Raw genomic sequence first — 21,962 nt, 5'->3', positions numbered from 1 at the left:
TGTGCTATGTAAAGAATGTTACCAGAAAGTTTTTTTTAATATTAGCCTGTGTAGAGAAAAATAGTCAAATATTTACAAGACATATTATTTTTGTTTCATTTCTGCCTTATGCCATGATGGAGACAGAATAGAAGAATATATGCTACTCTAAAGTAGAAAACATTGGCAGAGGCCAGTAAACTTCATTTTTTTTTTTTTTTGCGGTATGCGGTCCTCTCACTGTTGTGGCCTCTCCCGTTGCGGAGCATAGGCTCCGGACGCGCAGGCTCAGCGGCCATGGCTCACGGGCCCAGCCACTCCATGGCATGTGGGATCTTCCCAGACCAAGGCACGAACCCGTGTCCCCTGCATCGGCAGGCAGACTCGAAACCACTGCGCCACCAGGGAAGCCCCAATAAACTTCATTTAATGTCTTGGTACTAAGAGTGTATGGAGCATTTCACTTCATAAAGTTTTTATAAAAGTTACTGTTCTCTAGTGACATCACAGCCAGTAAAAAAGGCAAGATAATTACAAGAAATTGGAAAAAATACATATATTCATTAATTTTAAATGTAAATCAGTGAAGATAATTGAGACCATTTTCTTAACCTTTTCACAATACCTCCACATCTAACCAAAATTCAGTTACCATACATGTATCTAAAACATAACTCTGTTCAAGGCCTAGTCAGGATACTAGAATTACAGATAGGAATAAACATAATTGAGCTGAGTGACACTAGCAACTGTGTGAACCGAATTTGTTGGTGCTCTGGAAAACAAAGGTTTACAGCAACTAACACAGTGCCCAGTGAAGAAAACCCATCCTCAGAATGGTAGGAAAGTTTTGTGATTTTTTACTCACCCTTGCCTCCCATGCAGTGGTGCTCTTATTCTTAAAATGACAGAAGGATGGTTTCCAGTTCCCTCCCTCAAACCAGAAGAGGAAGAATAGACTTTATTTGCAAATCACTGTTTGTCTTTTCTAATCTGGGGGGGGGGGGGATTAGAAGGACTGACTCAAGGTGCTCATCACTGTTTTGCATAACTTGGAAATCAGGCAAGAAAGAGTAGGCACTGCTTGTGAAAGCTGCAAGATGACTGCAGAATCACAGGCACCTGGATATGGGTGAAGACATAAAACAGGCTGTGTAAGGCCTAGAGGAGAAGCTGGGGTGAGATTTGTGAGAAACTGGGCATTCAAAAGCAGTTGTACCCAGGGGAAGATATAGAATGCCAAATGAATGCACAGGCAAAACATGCTCAGAAAAGATTTAAGAGAGCCTTAGGTTTTCATCTTGGTCTGATCCCTAGGATAGAAGCAGGCCTAGCTAAGAGCTGCAGGAGTGCCTTAGCACACAGCTGAAATGCAGAAAGGAGAACTGGCATTCAAGGAAATCTCTAAAAACAGCTGAACATGAGATAATAGGAACAGAGGTTTCAGTGATCACACACAAGGGATAGTCTTTGTAAAAGTACCTTGGAGAAGTCTCAAAAACAAATGAACAACAGCGTTCAACAGTCAGCAACAACTGGTAAACACTGGGAATAGAAGAGAATGTTATATCCAGAATTACAGTACTGTAATAGTGAAATGCCCAATTTTCAACAACAAAAAATCTGTAAGGCATACAGAGAAACAGGGAAACGAGGCCTATTCAATGGAACAGAAACTGGCTTGGCCCACACATTGAACTTACTAGAAAAAGACCTTTAAATATGCTCAAAGAACTAAAGGAAATCAAGAAAGTGATGAATAAAATGAGAATACCAGTGGAGAGAAATTATAAAAAGGAACCAAACATTTTGGAGCAGAAAGTTACAATAACAAAATTTTCACTGGAGGGGTTGAACAGCAGATTTGAGCAAGCAAAAGAACTCATCAGCAAGTTGAAGACAGGACAGTTGAAGTAATTGTGTCTAAGAAAGCAAAGTAAACAATCGAAGGGATTTGTAAGATACCATCAAATGGAAGACGAAACAGGAGTCCCAGAAGGAAAAGAGAAAGCTACATAAAGTTTATTTGAAGAAATGATGACAAAAGAGCTTGCCAAATGTGATGCAAGACATGGATGTACATATCAGGAGAGGCTCAACAAACTCCAAACAGGGTAAAGTCAAAAGAGACACCAAGATACATTATAGACGGTCCTTGACCTAGGACAATTTGACTTAGGATTTTTTCAACTTTACAATGGTGTAAAGATGATATGCATTCAGTAGAAACCATACTTACTTCAAGTTTTGAATTTTGATCTTTTCCCAGGCTAGCAGTATGCAGTAAGATATGCACTTATGATGCCTAGCAGTGGCAGAAAGCTGCAGCTCCCAGTCAGCTGCATGATCATGAGTAAACATCTAATACATGTACAACTATTCTGTTTTTCAGTACAGTATTCAGTAAATTACATCACTTCAAAATAGGCTTTGTATTAGATGATTTTGCCCAGCTACAGGCTAACGTAATTGTTCACAGCACATTTAAGATAGGATAGGCTTAGCTATGATGTTCAGTAGGTTAGGTATATAAAATGCATTTTCAACTTATATTTTCAACTTACCATGGGTTTATCAAGATACAACCCCATTGCAACTGGAGGAAAATCTGTATAATTAAGCTATACAAAGAGAAAGAATCTTGAAAGCAGCAAGAATGAAGAAACATCACATAAAAGGGATCTTCAGGGCTTCCCTGGTGGCGCAGTGGTTGAGAGTCCGCCTGCCAATGCAGGGGACACGGGTTCGTGCCCCGGTCCAGGAAGATCCCACATGCCATGGAGCGGCTGGGCCCGTGAGCCATGGCCGCTGAGCCTGCGTGCCTGGAGCCTATGCTCCGCAACGGGAGAGGCCACAACAGTGAGAGGCCAGTGTACCACATTAAAAAAAAAAAAAAAAGGGATCTTCAATAAGATTATCAGATTTCTCGAAAAAACTGTCAACCTAAAATCTTCTATCTGGCAAAACTGTCCTTCAAAAATGAGGGAGAAATTAAAACATTACCGGACACTGATACAACTGGACCTGCCCTGCAAGAAATGCTAAAGGAAATTCTTCAAGTTGAAATGAAAGGACAAAGGATAGGAACAGGAAACCATATGAAGAAGTAAAGCTCTCCAGTAAAGGTATACATGAACAATTATAGAAGCTAGTATTATAACTTTGATTTGTAACTCTTTGTTTTCCACACAATTTAGGAACGAACATATAAAAATACAATTACTGGTTTATGTTTTTAGTTGGTTTATGTTTTTAGACACAATGCTTAAAGATGTAATCTTGTGACAGTAATAGTTGAAAGGGAGTGAGGGCAAAGTTATATAAGAGCAAAGTTTTTATGCACTATTGACGTTAAGCTGCTGTAAATTCAAATTAGTGTCATTACTTCATGATGGTAAATGGAATCCCCATGGTAACCACAAAGAAATAGCTATAGAATACACACAAAAGGAAAAAAGAGAATTTAAATGTTTCACTATAAAACAAAACACAAAAGAAGACACTAACACAGAAAATAAGGAGCAAAAATATTCCATGCAAATAGTAACCAAAAGGGAACAGTATATTATTATGAGACAAATAGACTTACAACCTTTTTGGATTTAAAGAGACAGAAAAGTACATTATATGTTAAGAGGTTTTATACAACAATGTTACAGTTATAAGCATTTACACATCTAATAACATCCTCAAAATACATTAAGCAAAACACAACATACCAAAACAGCACTGCTTTCATTGCACCCCATAAGACAGAAAATTCTAGCTGTAAATGCTTACGTTTAAAAAAAAAAAATCTGAAATCAACGTTCTAACTTTATAACTTAAGGAACTAGAAAAAGAAGAACAAACTAAACCCAAAGCTAGTAGAAGGAAGATTAGAACTAAGATAAGCAAAATACTGAAAAGAAAATCAATAGAAAATTTTGAACTAAAAGCTAGTTCTTTGAAAAGGTTAACAAAGTGGAAAAACCTTTAGCTAGATCAATAACAAGAGAAGACTCAACTTCTAAAAACAGAAATAAGAGTAGGGTTATTACTAATGAGTCTACAGAAATAAAAAGAATAAGAGTACTATGAGCAGTTTTAAACAAGTTGAATAACCTAGATAAAATGGATATATTTCTAAAAACAAAAGCACAACCATACTAAGACTGATTAATGAAGAAATAAAAAATCTACATAGACCTATAGGTAGAAGGGAGATTGATTGAATCAGCCGTCAAAAACCTCCCAACAAAGGAAAATCCTGCAACCTCTGGCTTTACTCAATTCAACCAAACATTTAAAGAAGAAATAACTCCAGTCCTCAAACTTTTCAAAAAGATTCAATAGGTGGGAACACTTCCTAATCCATATTATAAGGCCAGTATTGCCCTGATACCAAAGCCAGACAATGACAACACAAGAAAAGAAAAAGACCAATACCCCTGATTAATATTGATGCAAACATCTTAAAGTATTAGCAAACTGAATTCAAGAGCACATTAACAGTTTTATACATTTTGAACAAGTGGATTTATTGCTGCAATGCAAGGATGGTTCAACAGATGAAAATCCAATCAAATACAATACACTGCATTAGCAGAATGAGGGTCACACATGGATCCCATCAGTTGATGCCGAAAAAGAATTTGACAAAATTCTTTTTGATTAAAAAAAAAAAAACCCACCACTCCCCTAGGAATTGAAGGAAGCTACCTCAATATAATACAGACCACATATGAAAATCTTATAGCTAACATACTCAATGGAGAAGGACTGAAAGAAACAAGACAAAGATGCAGCTTTTACTGCTGCTATTCAACATAGTGTTGGAAGTTTGAGGCAGAGTAATTAGTCAAGAAAAAGATTGAAATTAGGAAGAAGTAAAATTATCTCTGCAGAATACATGATCCTATATGTAGAAAACACTAATGTTCCCTGCACCTCAAAATCTGTCAGAACTTAGAAACAAATCAGCAAAGTTGAAGCATACAAAAGCAACACACAAAATCAGTTGCCTTTCTGTACACTAACATGAACAACCCAAAACAGAAATTAGGATAACTCCCTTTACAATAGCATCAAAAACAATAATATACATAGGAATTAACTTAATGAAGGTGAAAGACTTATACACTGAAAACCACAAAACATTGCTGAATGATGTTAAAGATGACACATAAATGGAAAGACATCACATGTTCATAGATTGGAAGACAATACTGGTATGATGTCAGGTGATCTACAGATTCAATGTAATCCACTTCAAAATCTCAATGACATTTTTTACAGAAGATAGAAAAATAAGCAGAATATCTAGGATCCCCAAATAGCCAAAACAATCTTGAAAAAGATTAAAGATGGAAGGCTCACACTTCCTGATTTCAAATTTTACTGCAAAGCTACAATAATCAAAACTGTGGTACTGAATAAAAACAGACATATAGACTAGTGGAGTAGAATAAAGAATCCAGAAATCCTCACATATATGGTCAAATGATTTGGGGGAAGTGCACCAAGACCATTTAATGGGAAAGGACAGTGTTTCCAACAAATGGTGTTGGGAAAATAGGATATCCACATGCAAAAGAATGAAATTGGATTTTTATCTAACACCATATAAATGGATCAAAGACCTAAACCTAAGACTTAAAACTCCACTCTTAGAAGAAAACAGGGGAAAAGTTTCAGGACATTGGATTTGGCAGTGATTTCTTGGATATGACACCAAAGTCATAGGCATCAGAAGAAAAAACAAACTGGGCTTCATCAAAAATTAAACATTTATGTATCAAAGGACACTATCAATGGAGTGAAAAAAGCAATCCACAGAATGGGAGAAAATATTTGCAAATCACATATCTGATGAGGGATTAATATCCATTAATATATAAAAAACCCCTAAAATGCAACAACAGCAACAAAAGACAACCCAAATCAAAACTGGGCAAAGGACTTGAATAGTCAGGTATCCAAAGAAGATACAGTATGGCCAATAAGCACGTGAAAAAATGCTCAACATCACTAACCATTTGGGAAATGCAAATCAAAACCATGATGAAATACCACTTCATACCCATTAGGGTGGCTATTATTGGGGAAAAAAAAAAGTGTTGGCAAGGATGTGGAGCAACTGGAACTTCTGTTCATTGCTGCTAGGAATATAAAGTGGTATAGCTGCTGTAGAAAACAGTAAGGCAGTTCCTCAAAAAATTAAATACAGAATTAGCATTTGACTCAGCAATTCCACTTCTGGGTATTTATACAAAAGAACAGAAAACAGGGGCTTGAACAGATACTTGCACATGTATGTTCATGGAAGCATTACCTCACTAGCCAAAAGGTGAAATGACTCATGTTCACTGATTAATGAATGAATAAGCAAAATGTGGTAGATAGATACAGTGGAATATTATTCAGTCACATAAAGGAATGAAATTTGGATACATACTATAGTGCTGATGAACCCTGCAGACATGGTAAGTGAAATAAGCCACACACAAAAGGACAAATACATGATTCTACTTACATGAAGTATTGAGAATATTCAAATACTTAAAGTGGAATGTTGGCTACCAGGGTGTTGAGTGGAGGAATGGGGAGTTAATGTTTAATGGGTACAGTGTTCAGTATGGAATGCTGAGAAAGTTCTGGAGATGAATGGTGGTGATGGTTGCATCAGTGTGAATATACTTAATGCCACTGAATTGTATATGTAAAAATCGTACATCTTATGTATGTTTTTCTACCATAAAAACTTTTTTAAACCACCAAAAGTCACATAACCTAGCTATTTTTTTAAAAAAAAAGGTTATCAAGCCACAAGACACAGAGGAAGTTTAATTTGTATATGGCTAAGTGAAAGAAGACAGTCTGAAAAGGTTACATACTCTATGACTCCAACTATGACATTCTGGAAAACTATAGAGCTAGTAAAGGGATTAGTGGTTATCACTGTGAGATTGGGAAGGCTGAGTAGATGGAGCACAGGAGATCTTTAGGATGGTGAAGTTATTCAACATGATACTGTAGTGGTGGACACATAAAATGATGCATTTGTCAAAATCCATAAAACTATAACAAAAAGAGGAGCCTTAATGTAAACTATAGACTTTTGTAAACGTTGTTTCATTTAATTTATAATTGTTTCATTTATATTAGCAAATGTAGTGCACTAGTACATTTTACATAGATGTTTAATAGGGAAAACTGTGTGGGAGAGGGAAGTATATGGGAACTCTCTGCAATGTCTTCTCAATCATTCTATAAATCTGTAACTTTTAAAAAAATAGTCTGTTAAAAAATTCTGTGAGGGTTTTTTGTTTTGTATACTCTAGTGCCTCAAGCTCATATGTATTAGTTGTAAGTGAATGATGGGTAAATGAGTGAGTGAATGAATGAATCAGTGGCACTAGTGACAGATTCAATTCACAGTGCTCACACTGGGCTAGACTGTTGGGAAAAGTCAGTGCGTACCGACTGAGGGATTAATAACCAGAATATCTGAAGAACTCCTAAAATGCAACAATAGCAACAAGAGAAAACCTAGTTCAAAATAAGCAAAGGACTTGAATAGGCAGGTATCCAAAGAAGATATACAGATGACCAATAAGCACATGAAAAGATGCTAAACATCACTAATTAGGGAAATGCAAATCAAAACCACAATGAGATACCACTTCACACCTATTAGGATGGCCCTTAAAACAAACAAAAACAAGTGTTGGCAAGGATGTGGAGAACTGGCTTGAAGGGGAAGTTGTTCACAGGTGGGCTGTTCATTTGGCCAGAGCTTGCTCCTCTGCCTCAGCTATTTACTAGCCCTAGACCTTTGGTGTTCAGAACTTCCACTGCTCCAAGCTACTCCACAACTCTTCATATGTCCTGAAAGTTGCCATTGTTTTTTTCAGTTGGAAAAACTGAAGAAACTGTTCTGGCCTAATGAATTCTTTATTTTGCTCCTAATAAGATGAAAACCTCACATTCTGCAAAATCATGCCCTAAAATTAAAAGCCTTATGGGGAAAATAAGTTTGGAATTTTGTAACCTGAGCAGTAACAAAAACTAGAATCCTAAATTTCCACTAGTATCCACTGAGAATTAGTCCATCTTCTGTATACTTAAACTTTTGGGCTTGTGTTTCTTTCAGATATAGATCCTTGAAATCAATTGCTTCTCATAGAGAAATGATTTTCATCAATATGAAAAATATGACCTAAAGGTAGCTGCCAATGATAGGGATAGAGCAGGATAGTTAACACAGGTAGTTTTAGAAGTCCCACTAGGGGATTATAGACACAAAGGGAACTTTGGGAGACCATTGTAAGCTAATGAACACTCAAGAAAGCAATCAGAACACTGTGAAACAAAACAGCTCTGCTTAACAATGAAACCATGCAATAAAAGCACGAGATATGCCCCAGGCCATTAACTGAAAAAACAAGGCCTGCAGCCTGCTGGTCAAGGTCAGCAAGATAATGATCCTTAGGACGTGCACCTGAGCATGTACAGGAATACAGGGGAAAGGTGGCATTCCAAAGTATAAGACCCTCATACTGAAACCTGAGATGATTTAACATATTTTAGCCTATGTTACCACCCTTCTGCTGATTTGAATAGCACCCTGACAGTCCCCGTTTGACCAAATAGGGTCAAAAACTCTTCTGCCCCACCCAAAGGAGGAGCTAGTGATGTAAGCGTGATGTCTACTCAAAGAATGTGGAAGAAGGTGGGCTTCTCCCACTTCCCACTTTTCCTTTGATTATAAAAACGTAGCCCACTTAGTTCCTGGGGCAGAGCTCTCTTGCCTGCCCACTTGTATCCTTCAGAAGCATCCTATACTAATAAATCCACTTCTTACCTGCCACTTTGTCCCTCACCGAATTCCTTCTGCACCGAGACATAAGAACCTGTGAGTTATTAAGTCCCGAGACAAGTTGTGTGGTTTCACCTTCATCAATCAGTGCTTTTTTTCTAATCACCGGGTGAAATGTCTTCATGCCTTACCTGTACTTGCAACTTCCCCAGACAGCTTAACCCAGTGAAAGCCACTGAAGCCTCTCCTTGCCCTTAGTTAGCATTTTCATCTTTTCTCTTAGGGTCGTGGTATATTTGCTAAAAGTTTCTCCTTAGCTGTGAGAAAGTTTGCCTCTGGATGCTTCAACACATTAGCTTACTGGGAAAAATCATGTTTGACCAATGCAACTCTCACATAGGATTGATATTACTCCCCTATTTACCTGCTGCAAATGAGCTAATAATACACGGGACAGAAACACACATACCTTGCAATAGGACAGTGTTTCAGGGTATGATAACTTTCAGTCTTTTATTTAGAGAACAAAGAAGGATTAATGTTTAATTTCTTTTACCTTTTGGTGTTACATTTTCTGCCTTTGTAACAAAAAAGCAGTGATTTGGGTTCACTGTGATATTTCTTCAATGTTCTCCATGACCTATAGAAAATAAGAATTAAGATGTTTTCTCCATCTCAATTTTTCTTTATATGCACACCTTCCAACACATCTTTATTTTATTCACACATATACATCCATCCCTTCTGTTTGTGATATGAAGAGTTGAGGTGAACTAGCCTAGAACATCCAAATAAGCCACACGACGCTCCTCAGAACACAGAAGAGTTGTGTCAGCACCTCCATTCAGATCTCACAGAGGAAAGTGTCCCTGCCTTTCCTCACTGCCTGTTTTCTGTTACCTGAAGTTCTAACAAGCCTGGTGAATTTTTTTTTTTTTTTTTTTTTTTTTTTTTTTGCAGCACGTGGTCCTCTCACTGTTGCGGCCTCTCCTGTTACGGAGCACAGGCTCTGGACACGCAGGCCCAGTGGCCATGGCTCGTGGGCCCAGCCACTCCGTGGCATGTGGGATCTTCCCAGACTAGGGCATGAACCCGTGTCCCCTGCATGGGCAGGCGGACTCTCAACCACTGTGCCACCAGGGAAGCCCCGTTGGTGAATTTTTTAAAAGATATTACAAATGATAAAGAGAGTAAGGGGAAAAAATTGCTAGAGTGAGTCATTCAAATGGCAATAAAAATTAATAACTGATGGCAAGAAAACAGAAGAAAGTAGCAAAAACAAAACAAAAATCAGGACTAAAAACCAAACCAAACCAAACCAAAAAAACCCTGTGGCTAGCTAGGACTATTTAATGTAGGGACAATTCCCTCCATAGCCGATGAGCCCTAAGTCTGTAACCCATATCTGTGGAAGCATAAGTGCAGTACAAAAAACTTGGACTTGGGGTTTAAATCCTTGTTCTACCACCTCATGTGTGATCTTGATGTTAACCTCTCTAAGCTTCAGTTTTCTCTTTTGTAGAGTGAGAATAATACCACCTGCCTCACAATGGGTGTTAGGACTTAAAAGAGTTCTCCTTCTCCGATATGAGATATCAACCACAGTGCCTGGCACCTACAGACACCTGATGTTCATGATTACGTATTACACTGCTTTCTTTTCATTTGAAGAGCTGTACTTTCAGAACTAGTGCATTATTGCAATAGGGATACATAATCACAATCTAAATGTATGCTAGGACTTTAGGCTGTAGGTTTACTTAATGAACGAATTGAAAAGATTGCCTAGGGAGGTTTATATTCCAGAGGCACACAGGGTGACACGAACAAACCTATCAGAAGGGAGTGATAAAATGAATAAAGCTTTATGGTGTGGTGGCAAGAGGAGTTTCCTGGTGAAAGCAGGTCATTAATAAAATTTAAAATAGAGTGTACCATCATGCTGTGATTTTCATAACAAATACGAGCTAATAGCATTAAGCAATTCCCAGTCCGCATGATCAACTTTATTTTCATGACACAGATCTTGTCACATGCGGTAAAAGGCATTTCTTTTTGCTTTTCTTAAAGTAATGGCCTTGCAGTTACTGATAGACTGTTTGACCTTGAAAAAATAAGTGGTCAGTCAGCTAATTTTGTGAGCTATGCCCAATACCTTATCTAGATTTTTACCCTTTGTTGTGACATTTTCTGCCTCCATTAAAAGAAAGCAGCAAATTAATACTTAAGTGCCAAAACTCTTTTCTCAATGAAACCAGAGTACCTCTGTGTGGAAAGGCTCCAAGGTAGCTTCTATTTTATTACAAACATGTCTTTATAAACAGGAAGAGGTCGACTTGTTTTTTATGTGTGTACATTTTCTAAAAAATAATTGAGTTTTTACCATCCCATTGAACGTTCTGAAAAAAAAAATTAAGAGGCAAACCTTTTGAAGAGAAATGTTATTGGTGAATTACAAACACGGATCCTTGTGCATTCAGTTAACCATTCCTACATTTCTTCTTGTCAGACTTAGCCTTATTTGTGTTAATCTTCCCAGTTAAAACCATGCTCAATAATAAATTTTCAGTTCTCTGAGAATTTCTTCACTGGTTACTTTACCATCAGGCATTTTACAAATGAATGTAGTTCCAGACAGTATCATTATTACAAATTTAGCAAAAATCAACAAACTCACCAAATCATTAAAATACATGATTTCACTCAATTACAAAGTAGACGAACACATCTCAATCTCTTGATAACTCAAAAGTTAATTTTGAGCATATTAAAATGAATCATGTGACAGTATCATTTAATAACAGCATCTCTTTCTGGCTTTTTATTGCAAAATATACATAATAAGATTTACCATTTTAACCATTTTTAACTGTACAGTTCAGTTCCACACTGTTGTACAATCATCACCGCCATGCATCTCCAAAACTTTTTCATAATCCCACACTGAAACTCTGTAGTCATTAAATAACTCCCCATTCTCCTACTCTTAGCCCCTGGTAACAACCATTTTACTTTCTGTCTCTATGAATTTGATTACTCTAGATACTTCAAATAAGTGAAATCATGTAATACTTATCTTTCGTGTTTGGCTTATTTCACTTAGCCTACTGTCTTAAAAGTTCATCCATGCTGTAGCATGAATCAGAATTTGATTCCTTTTTAAGGCTAAATAATATTCCATTGGATTTATGTACCACTTTGGGTTTATCAATTCATTCCTTTTTAAAAAAATGTTTTATTTAAGTATAGTTGATTTACAATGTTGTGTTAATTTCTGCTGTACAGCAAAGTGATTCCATTATACATATATATATATACAATCTTTTAAAAAATATTCTTTTCCATTATGGTTCATCACAGGATATTGAATATAGTTCCCTATGCTATACAGTAGGACCTTGTTGTTATCTATTCTATATATAACAGGTTGCATCTCCTAACCCCAAACTCCCACTCCATCACTCCCCCACCCCCACCCCCTGATAACCACAATTCTGTTCTCTATGTCTCTGAGTCTGTTTCTGTTTCATAGATAAGTTTATTTGTGTTATATTTTAGATTCCTCATATAAGTGATATCACATGGTATTTGTCTTTCTACTTACTTCGCTTAGTATGATAATCTCTAGATCCATCCATGTTGCTGCAAACAGCATTATTTCATTCTTTTTTCATGGCTGAGTAATATTCCATTGTGTATATATACCACATCTTCTTTACCCATTCATCTGTCAGTGGATATTTAGGTTGTTTCCATGTCTTGGCTATTGTGAATAGTGCTGCTGTGAACACAGGGGTGCATGTATCTTTTCGAATTATAGTTTTGTCTGAATATGTGCCCAGGAGTGGGATTGCTGGATTATATGGCAACTCTGGTTTTAGCTTTTTGAGGAACCTCTGTTTTCCAGGGTGGCTGCACCAGTTTACATTCCCACCAACAGTGTAGGAGGGGTTGCTTTTCTCCACACCCTCTCCACCATTTGTTATTTGTAGACTTTTTAATGATGGCCAGTCTGACCAGTATGAGGTGATACCTCATTGCAGTTTTGATTTGCATTTCTCTAATAATTAGAGTCGTTGAGCATCTTTTCATGTACCTGTTGGCCATCTGTATGTCTTCTTTGGAGAAATGTCTGTTTAGTTCTTCTGCCTATTTTTTGATTGGGCTGTTTGGTTTTTTGTTGAGTTGTATGAGCTGTTTGTATATTTTGGAGATTAAGCCCTTGTTGGTTGCATCATTTGCAAATATTTCTCCCATTCCGTGGGTTGTCTCTTTGTTCTGTTTATGGTTTCCTTTGCTATGCAACAGCTTGTAAGTTTGATTAGGTTCCATTTGCTTATTTTTGCTTTTATTTCTATTGCTTTAGGAGACTGACCTAAGAAAACCTTGGTACAATTTATGTCAGAGAATGTTTTGCCTGTGTTCTCTTCTAAGAGTTTTATGATGTCATGTCCTATGTTTAAGTCTTTAAGCCATTTAGAGTTTATTTTTGTGTATGGTATTAAGGTGTGTTCTAACTTCATTGATTTACATGCAGCTGTCCAGTCAGTTCATTCCTTGATGGACATTTGGGTGGTTTCCATCTTTTGGCTATTGTGAATAATGCTTCTATGAACAGTGGTATACAAATAACTATTTGAGCTCCTGGCTTGGATTCTCTTATGTATATGCCCTGAAGTGGAATTGCTGGATCATATAGTGATTCTATGTTTAATTTTTTTGCAGTCACTTCCCATTCCAAACTCAACCCTAGGCAACCACTTGCATAGTATCTTCAAGGTTCATGCATGTTATAGCATTAACCTTAATATAAATGCAAGCATGCAATTTGTGGTCTTTTGTGGCTGGTATCACTTAGCATAAAGATTTATCCATGTTACGGAGTGTATCAATACTTTGTCCCTTTTTATGGCTGAATAGTATTCCATTTTATGGACATACCATATCTAGTTGATGAATATTTAGATTATTTCCACTTTGGGTTTATTATCAATATTGCCACTGTGGACATTCAAGTCTTTGTGTAGACATATGTTTCCATTTATTGTGGGTTGTTATCTAGGGATGGGATTGCTGGATATTAAGATAAATTTATGTTTAACTCTTTAAGAAACTGCTAAACTGTTTTCCACAGTAGCTATACTATTTATTTCTTCTTTTCTTTTTTTTAAATTGAAACATAGTTGATGTACAATATTATGTTAGTTTCAGGTGTCCTACATAATGATTTGACATCTGCATACATTATGAAATAATGATAAGTCTAGTAATCATCTGTCCCATACAAAGTTATAATATTATTGATCATATTCTTTATGCTGTATGTTACATCCCCATGACTTATTTATTATATAACTGGAGGTTTGTACCTCTTAATGCCCTTCACCTATTTTGTCCACCATCCCTCCTTTCTGGCAACCACCCATTTGTTCTCTGCATCTATGAGTCTGTTTTTATAGGTTCTTCCTTTTGTAATTTTTATATTTCTAGCTGTGGTTTCTTCTTTTCTGCTTATATAAATCCCTTTAACATTTCTTGTAAAGCCAGTTTACTGGTGCTGAACTCTCAGCTTTGGCTTGTCTGAAAAACTCTTTATCTCTCCTTCCTGGGTAGAGTATTCTTGGTTGTAGGTTTTTTCCTTTCCTCACACTGAACATACTGTGCTGTTCCCTTCTGACCTGCAAAGTTTCTGCTGAGAAGTCAGCTGACAGTGTTATGAGTTCCTTTGTACATCACTAGTTGTTTTTCCCTCACTGCTTTTAAGATTCTCTCTTAACCTTTAATTTTTTGCCATTTTTAATTACAATGTGTCTTGGTGTGGACCTCTTTGGGTTCATCTTGTTTGGGACTCTCTGTGCTTCCTGGGCCTGGATGTGTTTCCTTTCCTAGGTTAGGGAAGTTTTCAACTATTATTTCTTCAAATAAATTCTCTGCCCCTTTCTCTCTCTCTTCTCAATTTCTGAGACCTCTATAATGTGGATGTTAGTACTCTTGATGTTGTCCCAAAGGTCTCAAACTATCCTGATTTAAAAATCTTTTCTTCTTTTTTCTGTTCAGCTTGGGTGATTTATACTACTCAGTTTTACTTTTTTACATATACATGAAATATACATGTTAACAAATTCCCAGTATACAATATAGTATTATTAACTACAGTCATCATGTTGTACTTTAGATTTCTTCATTTATTCATCCCTACATAACCGCAACTTTGCAACCTTTTGACCAGCGTCTCCCCACTTCTCCCACTTCCTTACCCCCATAACCACCCTTCTTCTACTCTCTGCTTCTGTGTAACTTTTTGTAGGTAAAACGTATGTGGGACTTCCCTGGTGGTCCGGTGGTTAGGACTCTGCACTTCCACTGCAGGGGGCGCGGGTCCAATCCCTGGTCAGGGAACTAAGATGCTGCATGCCAGGCAGTGTGGCCAAAAAAAAAAGATTAAAAAAAACATATAAACGAGGTCATGAAGTATTTTTCTTTCTTTGTCTGGCTTATTTCACCCAGCATACTGTCCTGCAGGTCCATTCATGTTGTTGCAAATGGCAGGATCTCCTTTTCAAAGGCTGAGTAATATTTCGTTGTGTATACCACCATTTCTTTATCTGTTCATCCACTGATGGACACAGGTTGTTTTCATATCTTGGCTCTTGTAAATAATGCTACAATAAACATGGGAGCACAGCTATCTCTTTGAGGTACTGATTTCATTTCCTTTGGGTATATACCCAGAAGAGGGATTGCTGGGTTATACGGTAGTCCTATTTTTAATTTTTTGAGGAACCTCCATAACATTTTTTTTTTTTTTTTTTTTGCAGTGTGTGGGCCTCTCACTGTTATGGCCTCTTCCGTTTCGGGGCACAGGCTCTGGACGCGAAGGCTCAGCAGCCACGACTCACAGGCCCAGCCGTTCCGTGGCATGTGAGATCTTCCTGGACCGGGGCACGAACCCTTGTCCCCTGCATCGGCAGGCAGACTCTCAACCACTGCGCCACCAGGGAAGCCCCATAACATTTTCTATAATGGCTTAACCAATTTACATTCCCACCAACAGTGTACAAAGTCTCCTTTTTTTCCAACATCCTTGCCAACACTTATCTTTTTGATAATGGTCATGAGGTAATATTTCATTGTGGTTTTGATTTGCATTTCCCTGATGATTAATGATAGTGAATACCTTTCATATACTTGTTAGCTATTTGTATATCTTCTTTGGAAAAATGTCCATTCAGGTCCTTTGCTCCTCTCCTCCTTTTTGGTCACACACACAAAGGAAAAAACTAATTTCTGGAAACTCTGGGAAATTTTTTGTCTCCTTCATGGGCTTATGTATTAAGATGTAATTGGTCCTATGACACTCAGTAAGAAGAGAGAGGAATCTTACTTGAACTTAAGGTTTAAAAAATAAAACTGTGATTAACTCATAAGAAATCCTACACTTAAAATCCCATTTGACTGCTTTATAAACAGTTAGTTTAATATTTCATATATTTAGAATTATAGCAGTAAAAAGGCATTCCACATACATTTCTCTGAGAACTCAAAGAAAGAATGAGCTTAGCATGCTGGAGAGGCCCATTTTAAAATTGGGTTGGTTGGTTTTTTTGCTATTGAGTTGTATGAGTTCCTTATTTATTGTGGGTTTTAACCCCTTTTCTGATATATGTTTGCAAATATTTTCTCCCATTCCTTAGGCTGCATTCTCATTTTGTTGATTATTTCTTTTGCTGTGTGAAGATTTTTAGTTTGATGTAGTCCCTCTTGTTTATTTTTGCTTTTGTTGCCTGAGCTTTTGGTGTCATATCCAAAAAATCATTGCAAATGCCAAGGAGCTTTTTTCCTATATTTCCTTCTAGGAGTTTTATGGTTCAGGTCCTGCATGTAAGTATTTAATTCATTCTGAGTTGATATTTGTGTATGATGCACTATAGTGGTCCAATTTCATTCTTTTCTATGTGGATATCCAATTTTCCCAACACCATTTATTGAGAAGACTATCCTTTGTGTATTCTTGGCACCCTTTCAAAAATTCATTGACTGTACATGATGGGATTCATTTCTGGTTTCCTCAATTCTGTTCCATTATCTATGTGTTTCTTTTTATGCCAGTACCATACTGCCTTGATTACTGTAGCTTTGTAATATAATTTGAAACCAGGAAGTATGTTGCCTCCAACTCTCCTCTTCTGCAAGATTGCTTTGGCTATTCAGAGTCTTTTGTGGTTTCATACAAATTTTATGATTGTTTTTTCTATTTCTGTGAAAAATGCTATTGGAATTGTATGGTTTTCATTGTACAGATCTTTCACCTCCTTGGTTAAATTTATTCCTAAGTATTTTATTCATTTTGACGCTACTGAGGATAGGATTGTTTTCTTGATTTCCTTTTTGTATAGACCACTGTGTAGAGAAATGCAACTGATTTTTATATGCTGATTTTTGTATCCTGCAACTTTACTGAATTCATTTATTTGTTCTAACAGTTTATTAATGAGTGTTTAGGGTTTTCTACATATATGATCATGTCATCTGCAAACAGAGATAATTTAACTTCTTCCTTTCATATCAGGATGTTTTTTCCTTTCTCTTCTTTCCTTTTCTTTGTCTGATTGCTCTTGCTAGTACTTCCAGTACTATGTTGAATAGAACTTGTGAGAATGGGCATCCTTGCCTTATACTGAATCTTAGAGAAAAACCTTACAGTTTTTCCCCATTGATAATGATGTTAGCTGTGGGATTTTCATAAATGGCCTTTACTGTGTTGAGGAAGTATCTTTTTATACCTATTTTGTTGAGAGTTTTTATCATAAATGGATGTCAAACTTTGTTAAATGCTTTTTCTGCATCTACTGTGATGATGTGTTTTTTTTTTTTTTTTTCGGTACATGGGTCTGTTGTGGCCTCTCCCGTCGCGGAGCACAGGCTCTGGACGCACAGGCTCAGCAGCCATGGCTCACGGGCCCAGCCACTCTGCAGCATGTGGGATCCTCCCAGACTGGGGCGCGAACCCGCGTACCCTGCATCGGCAGGCGGACTCTCAACCACTGCGCCACCAGGGAAGCCCGATGATGTGGTTTTTATCTTTCACTCTATTAACGTGGTGTATCACATTGACTGATTTTCATATGTTAAACTAACAGGTTTGTAATTTTTGATTGGATGTTAGATATGTGAATTTTACCTGTTGGGTACTGGATTTTTTTTTTTGTATTATTGAGCTTTGATCTCGGATGCAGTTATTTGGAAACAAGTTGATTCTTTCAGTTCTTGCTTTTAAGGTTTGTTAGACAGGACTGGAGCAGTGCTCAGTCTAGGGCTAATTATTCCCCACTACTGGGGAAACACTCTTCTGTGTACTCTACCTACTACCCAATGAATATTTAGGATTTTTAGCCTTATTATTGGGAACAGGCACTTTTCCTAGCCTTGTGTGAGTACTGGGTACCTCTAATCCTGTCAGGTAATTCTTACCCTAACCTCAAGTATTTTCCTACTATATATGTGCTGATTATTACTCAGCTGAATACTTGAACTGAAGATCTCTGAAATTCTCTCTCTTTGCAGCTCTCTTTTCCAGTACTCCATTCAGTGAACTATAGCCACATTGATGTTTCTGGACTCTCAGCTTCATCTTCTCAATTCAGGGAATCAACCAAGCTCAGCCTGGGCCATCCCCCCAAACCCCTGTGCCACAGCCTGGAAACTCCTTCAAGGCAATAATCTGAGGCAATCACTGGCTCATCTCAACTGTTTCCCATCTCTCAGGGATCACGATCCTTTGTTTCCTGTCGTCCAATGTCTTGAAAACCATTGCTTAATGTATAATGTCCATTTTTAAATTTTTCAAGTAGTAGGTAAATCCAGGCCCTATTACTCCATCTTGGTCAGAAGCAGAAGTCTCACAATACTTTTAAAACATGAACTGACCTACAAGCTTCCCAAAGATTTGCCTATACTTGTAGGTAAAAATCCTCCTCCTCCTCCTCCCTGTCGACCAGTCCACTTCAGATTACTTCTGGAGAGATCAGTCCCTTACAGTAATCTATGTAACACATTATAGCTAACATCGTAATTTCACATATTGAGATAACATGGTTTTCTTTGGGGTAAAAAGGTGACTTGTGTCATATAGCTAGTAAGAAATTCATCTTCACATGAAAAACCCACGGAAAAAAATTTTGGGTCAACCATTTTTTGGATAGATCCAAATCCCATGTAACAACCACCATCTAATCTAGGGCTTTAAAATAAGCACTTCATTTTGAATTTACTCACTGTGGTGGACACTGGTACTGCTTGTCTCTACCAGGCTGATATCATACTGGATCGAACTGGCCCTCTGAAGGTGGCCCTTCCTGACAGTAAAGAGGAAAGAAACACACAAATGGAAAATGGGTAAGTGGAAAACCGGAAAGAAAGTTTAAAGTTGAATATGTGGAGGTACATTTTCCTTTCCACAACTCTCTGAAACTGCCAGAGCTTCCCTCAAACCATGCCCCATTATTTAATAAATCCACCAGGCCAGGTAGGTCATCTGTGGGGACCTCAGATGCTGATGATGCCACTTAGTCTTCCTCCTTTAAGACAGCAGAACTGTTGTATTTTAGTGTAATGTTTTTGTGCTCTTCTTCAAGTGGCTAGCTTTAATTATTAATTGGGACCCTTATGTGACATGGGGTGGCTTTAGTCAACTACTGAAAAACTCATTTGCACTTTTATAAGGTTTCAGTTCATCAATCTTTTTGGTCATCGTGTCAATTAATATAGGTTCTAATTGTATTCAGGTGTCATGACAGAGTTTTAAAAAACTACTTTTGGGGCTTCCCTCGTGGCACAGTGGTTGAGAGTCCACCTGCTGATGCAGGGGACACGGGTTTGTGCCCCGGTTCGGGGAGATGCCACGTGCCGCGGAGCGGCTGGGCCCGTGAGCCATGGCCGCTGAGCCTGTGCGTCCGGAGCCTGTGCTCCGCAATGGGAGAGGCCACAACAGTGAGAGGCCTGCGTACCGCAAAACAAAAACAAAAACAACTATTTTTAATATTAAATGAGATTTTGGAATGTACACTTCCTTTCAGTTTTTTTCAATAAGTCAGTACCTAAAATATTACCTTACATGAATAAAAATTAATTCAAAACCACTTTTACCATAGCAAAATGAAAGTGTTTTGTAAAAATATACTGATTCCTCCTCATGAAACACAATTGATTCTAGCCTGGAGTTCAGCATTAGTGGGTTATCATTTTGGACCTCATTCAAATATGGCATTAATTACTTATTAAATTTCAAAAGGCCCTCAGCTTAAAGGAATTTCAGAAGTGAAACTGCTTGGTTGCAGCACATATAGTTTTTTAACTTTACAAGACATTTGCAAACTGAATCAAAAGTGTTCAAAACTGTTTCAAACTCTAAAATCTCACATTTTATATTGTTTGGGTTTTTAAAAAAAGTTTTGCCAATCTTATGGGCGAGATAATTGCAGGCTGAATTTGCAGTTTCCTGACTAAGAAGATTGAGCATCTTTTCATGTTTATTTTATGGAATTTTCTTCATCTTTTATAAGTTTTTAAAATTTTTCCCATTTGTCTACAGGTTTACTATTTTCTTGATTTGTAGGAGTTCACGATGCATCTATTTTCACATGTTGCAAACCTCTTCTCCCACTTTGTAGATAGGCTTTTTTTTCAATAGTGTCTTTTGATAACTAGAAGTTTAGTCAAATTTATCTGCCATTTGTTTTACAATTTGTGCTTCTTGAATCTTGTTACAGAAATCTATCCCTACCCCCAAGGGCACAAAGACATTCTTTAAATGTTCTTCTGAGAGTTTTCATTTTGCATTTCACATTTAGGTCTTTAATCTACCTGTACTGATTTTGAGATATGCTTTGAGGCAAAGATCCAACTTTACTTTCTTCCATGTGGATAAACAGTAATGCCAAGACTATTTATTGGAAAGTCTGTTATTTCCCCACTGCACTGTAAACCATTTCTGTTGTACAGTCGACCTGCTGTATCAGAGGGTTCTGCATTCGTGGATTCAAACAATCTCAAATCGAAAATATTTGAAAAAGGAAAAAAAGAATACAGAAAGCTCCAAAGAGCAAAACTTGAATTTGCCTAATGCTGACAACTATTTACATAGTATTTATATCATATTTACAACTATTTACCTACCATTTACATTGTATTAGGTGTTCAGAGATGATTTAAAGTATATGGGAGGATATGTGTAGGTTATTTGATCTTTTTAATGTCTGTGGCACCTGAGTTATTATATCTTTATTCATTCCTAATATTATTCATTTGTGCCTTCCCCCCGTTTCTTTGAAAGAGATTTGTCAATATTATTAATCTTTTTATAGAACCAAATTTTGTCTTTGTTGTTCCTCTCTATTACACCTATTGTACATTTATTATCTTAAACTCCTACTCTTTAGTTTTACTTCCTTCTAGTTTCCTGGCATTTATTTTGCTATTCTTTTTCTAACTTAGTGGGATGAATGCTTAGCTTATTTATTTCCAGGCTTTCTTCTTTTCTCATATAAGCATTTAGGGCTATAAGTTTTCCTCTGCTGGTTTATTTGCATCTCTCAGATTTGTTATACAGTATTTTCATTATAGTGCCAGTCAAAATACTTCCCAATTTCCATTGTGAGCTCTTTGATCCATGAATTATACAGACATGTATTTCTTAATTTCCACATGTGAAGGTCTTTGATAGTTATTCTTGTCCCTGACTTTCCTCTTAATCACACTAAAGACTGAGCATGTGGTGTAACATCAAACCTTTGAAATGTGTTGAAAACTGTTTTACTGCCCAGCACAGAATAATATTCATAAATATTCTGTATGAGTCTGTAAAGAATTTTGTACTGTGTTCTAGAATAAGTCTAGATCAAATGTGTTAATTACATTGCTAAAATCTTATAAAGTCTTACTGATTTTTATCTCCTTTCTTATAAATTTCTGAGACTCATACATTAAAATTTAACTGTGATGGTGGTTTTGCTTATTTCTCCTTTGTATTTCAAATTTTGATTTATACTTTTTAAGATTTTGCTTATAAGAGCACATACATTTTTAAATTGTTAAATCCTCCTAGTGAACTAAATCTTTTACCATAACATTTATTTTGTCTGATAGTTATATGACCTTTTTACTCCTAATCTTTTTGTATCCTTAT

The 21,962-nt window shown here is 36.9% G+C and overlaps 1 protein-coding gene across 9 annotated transcripts in view; it reads right to left on the bottom strand.

Moving 5' to 3' along the window:
* The window catches only part of NRG4 (neuregulin 4), a 127,277-nt gene that overhangs the window by 1,242 nt on the left and 104,073 nt on the right, over positions 1 to 21,962 (bottom strand). For 8 of the 9 annotated variants that reach the window (XM_073801296.1, XM_073801300.1, XM_073801295.1 and 5 more), the window contains one exon: positions 9,336 to 9,419. In XM_073801296.1, the coding sequence (XP_073657397.1) occupies positions 9,336 to 9,419 (84 nt within the window). Of the gene's footprint in view, positions 1 to 9,335; positions 9,420 to 19,054; positions 19,135 to 21,962 lie in introns of all 9 variants that reach the window. The other variant, XM_073801303.1, reaches the window with a different exon arrangement.

Source organism: Tursiops truncatus, chromosome 2 (assembly GCF_011762595.2).
Source record: "Tursiops truncatus isolate mTurTru1 chromosome 2, mTurTru1.mat.Y, whole genome shotgun sequence".
NCBI lineage: Eukaryota > Metazoa > Chordata > Mammalia > Artiodactyla > Delphinidae > Tursiops > Tursiops truncatus.
The sequence above is the reverse complement of the archived record's forward strand: the minus strand, read 5'-3'. Positions and strand labels throughout refer to the sequence as shown.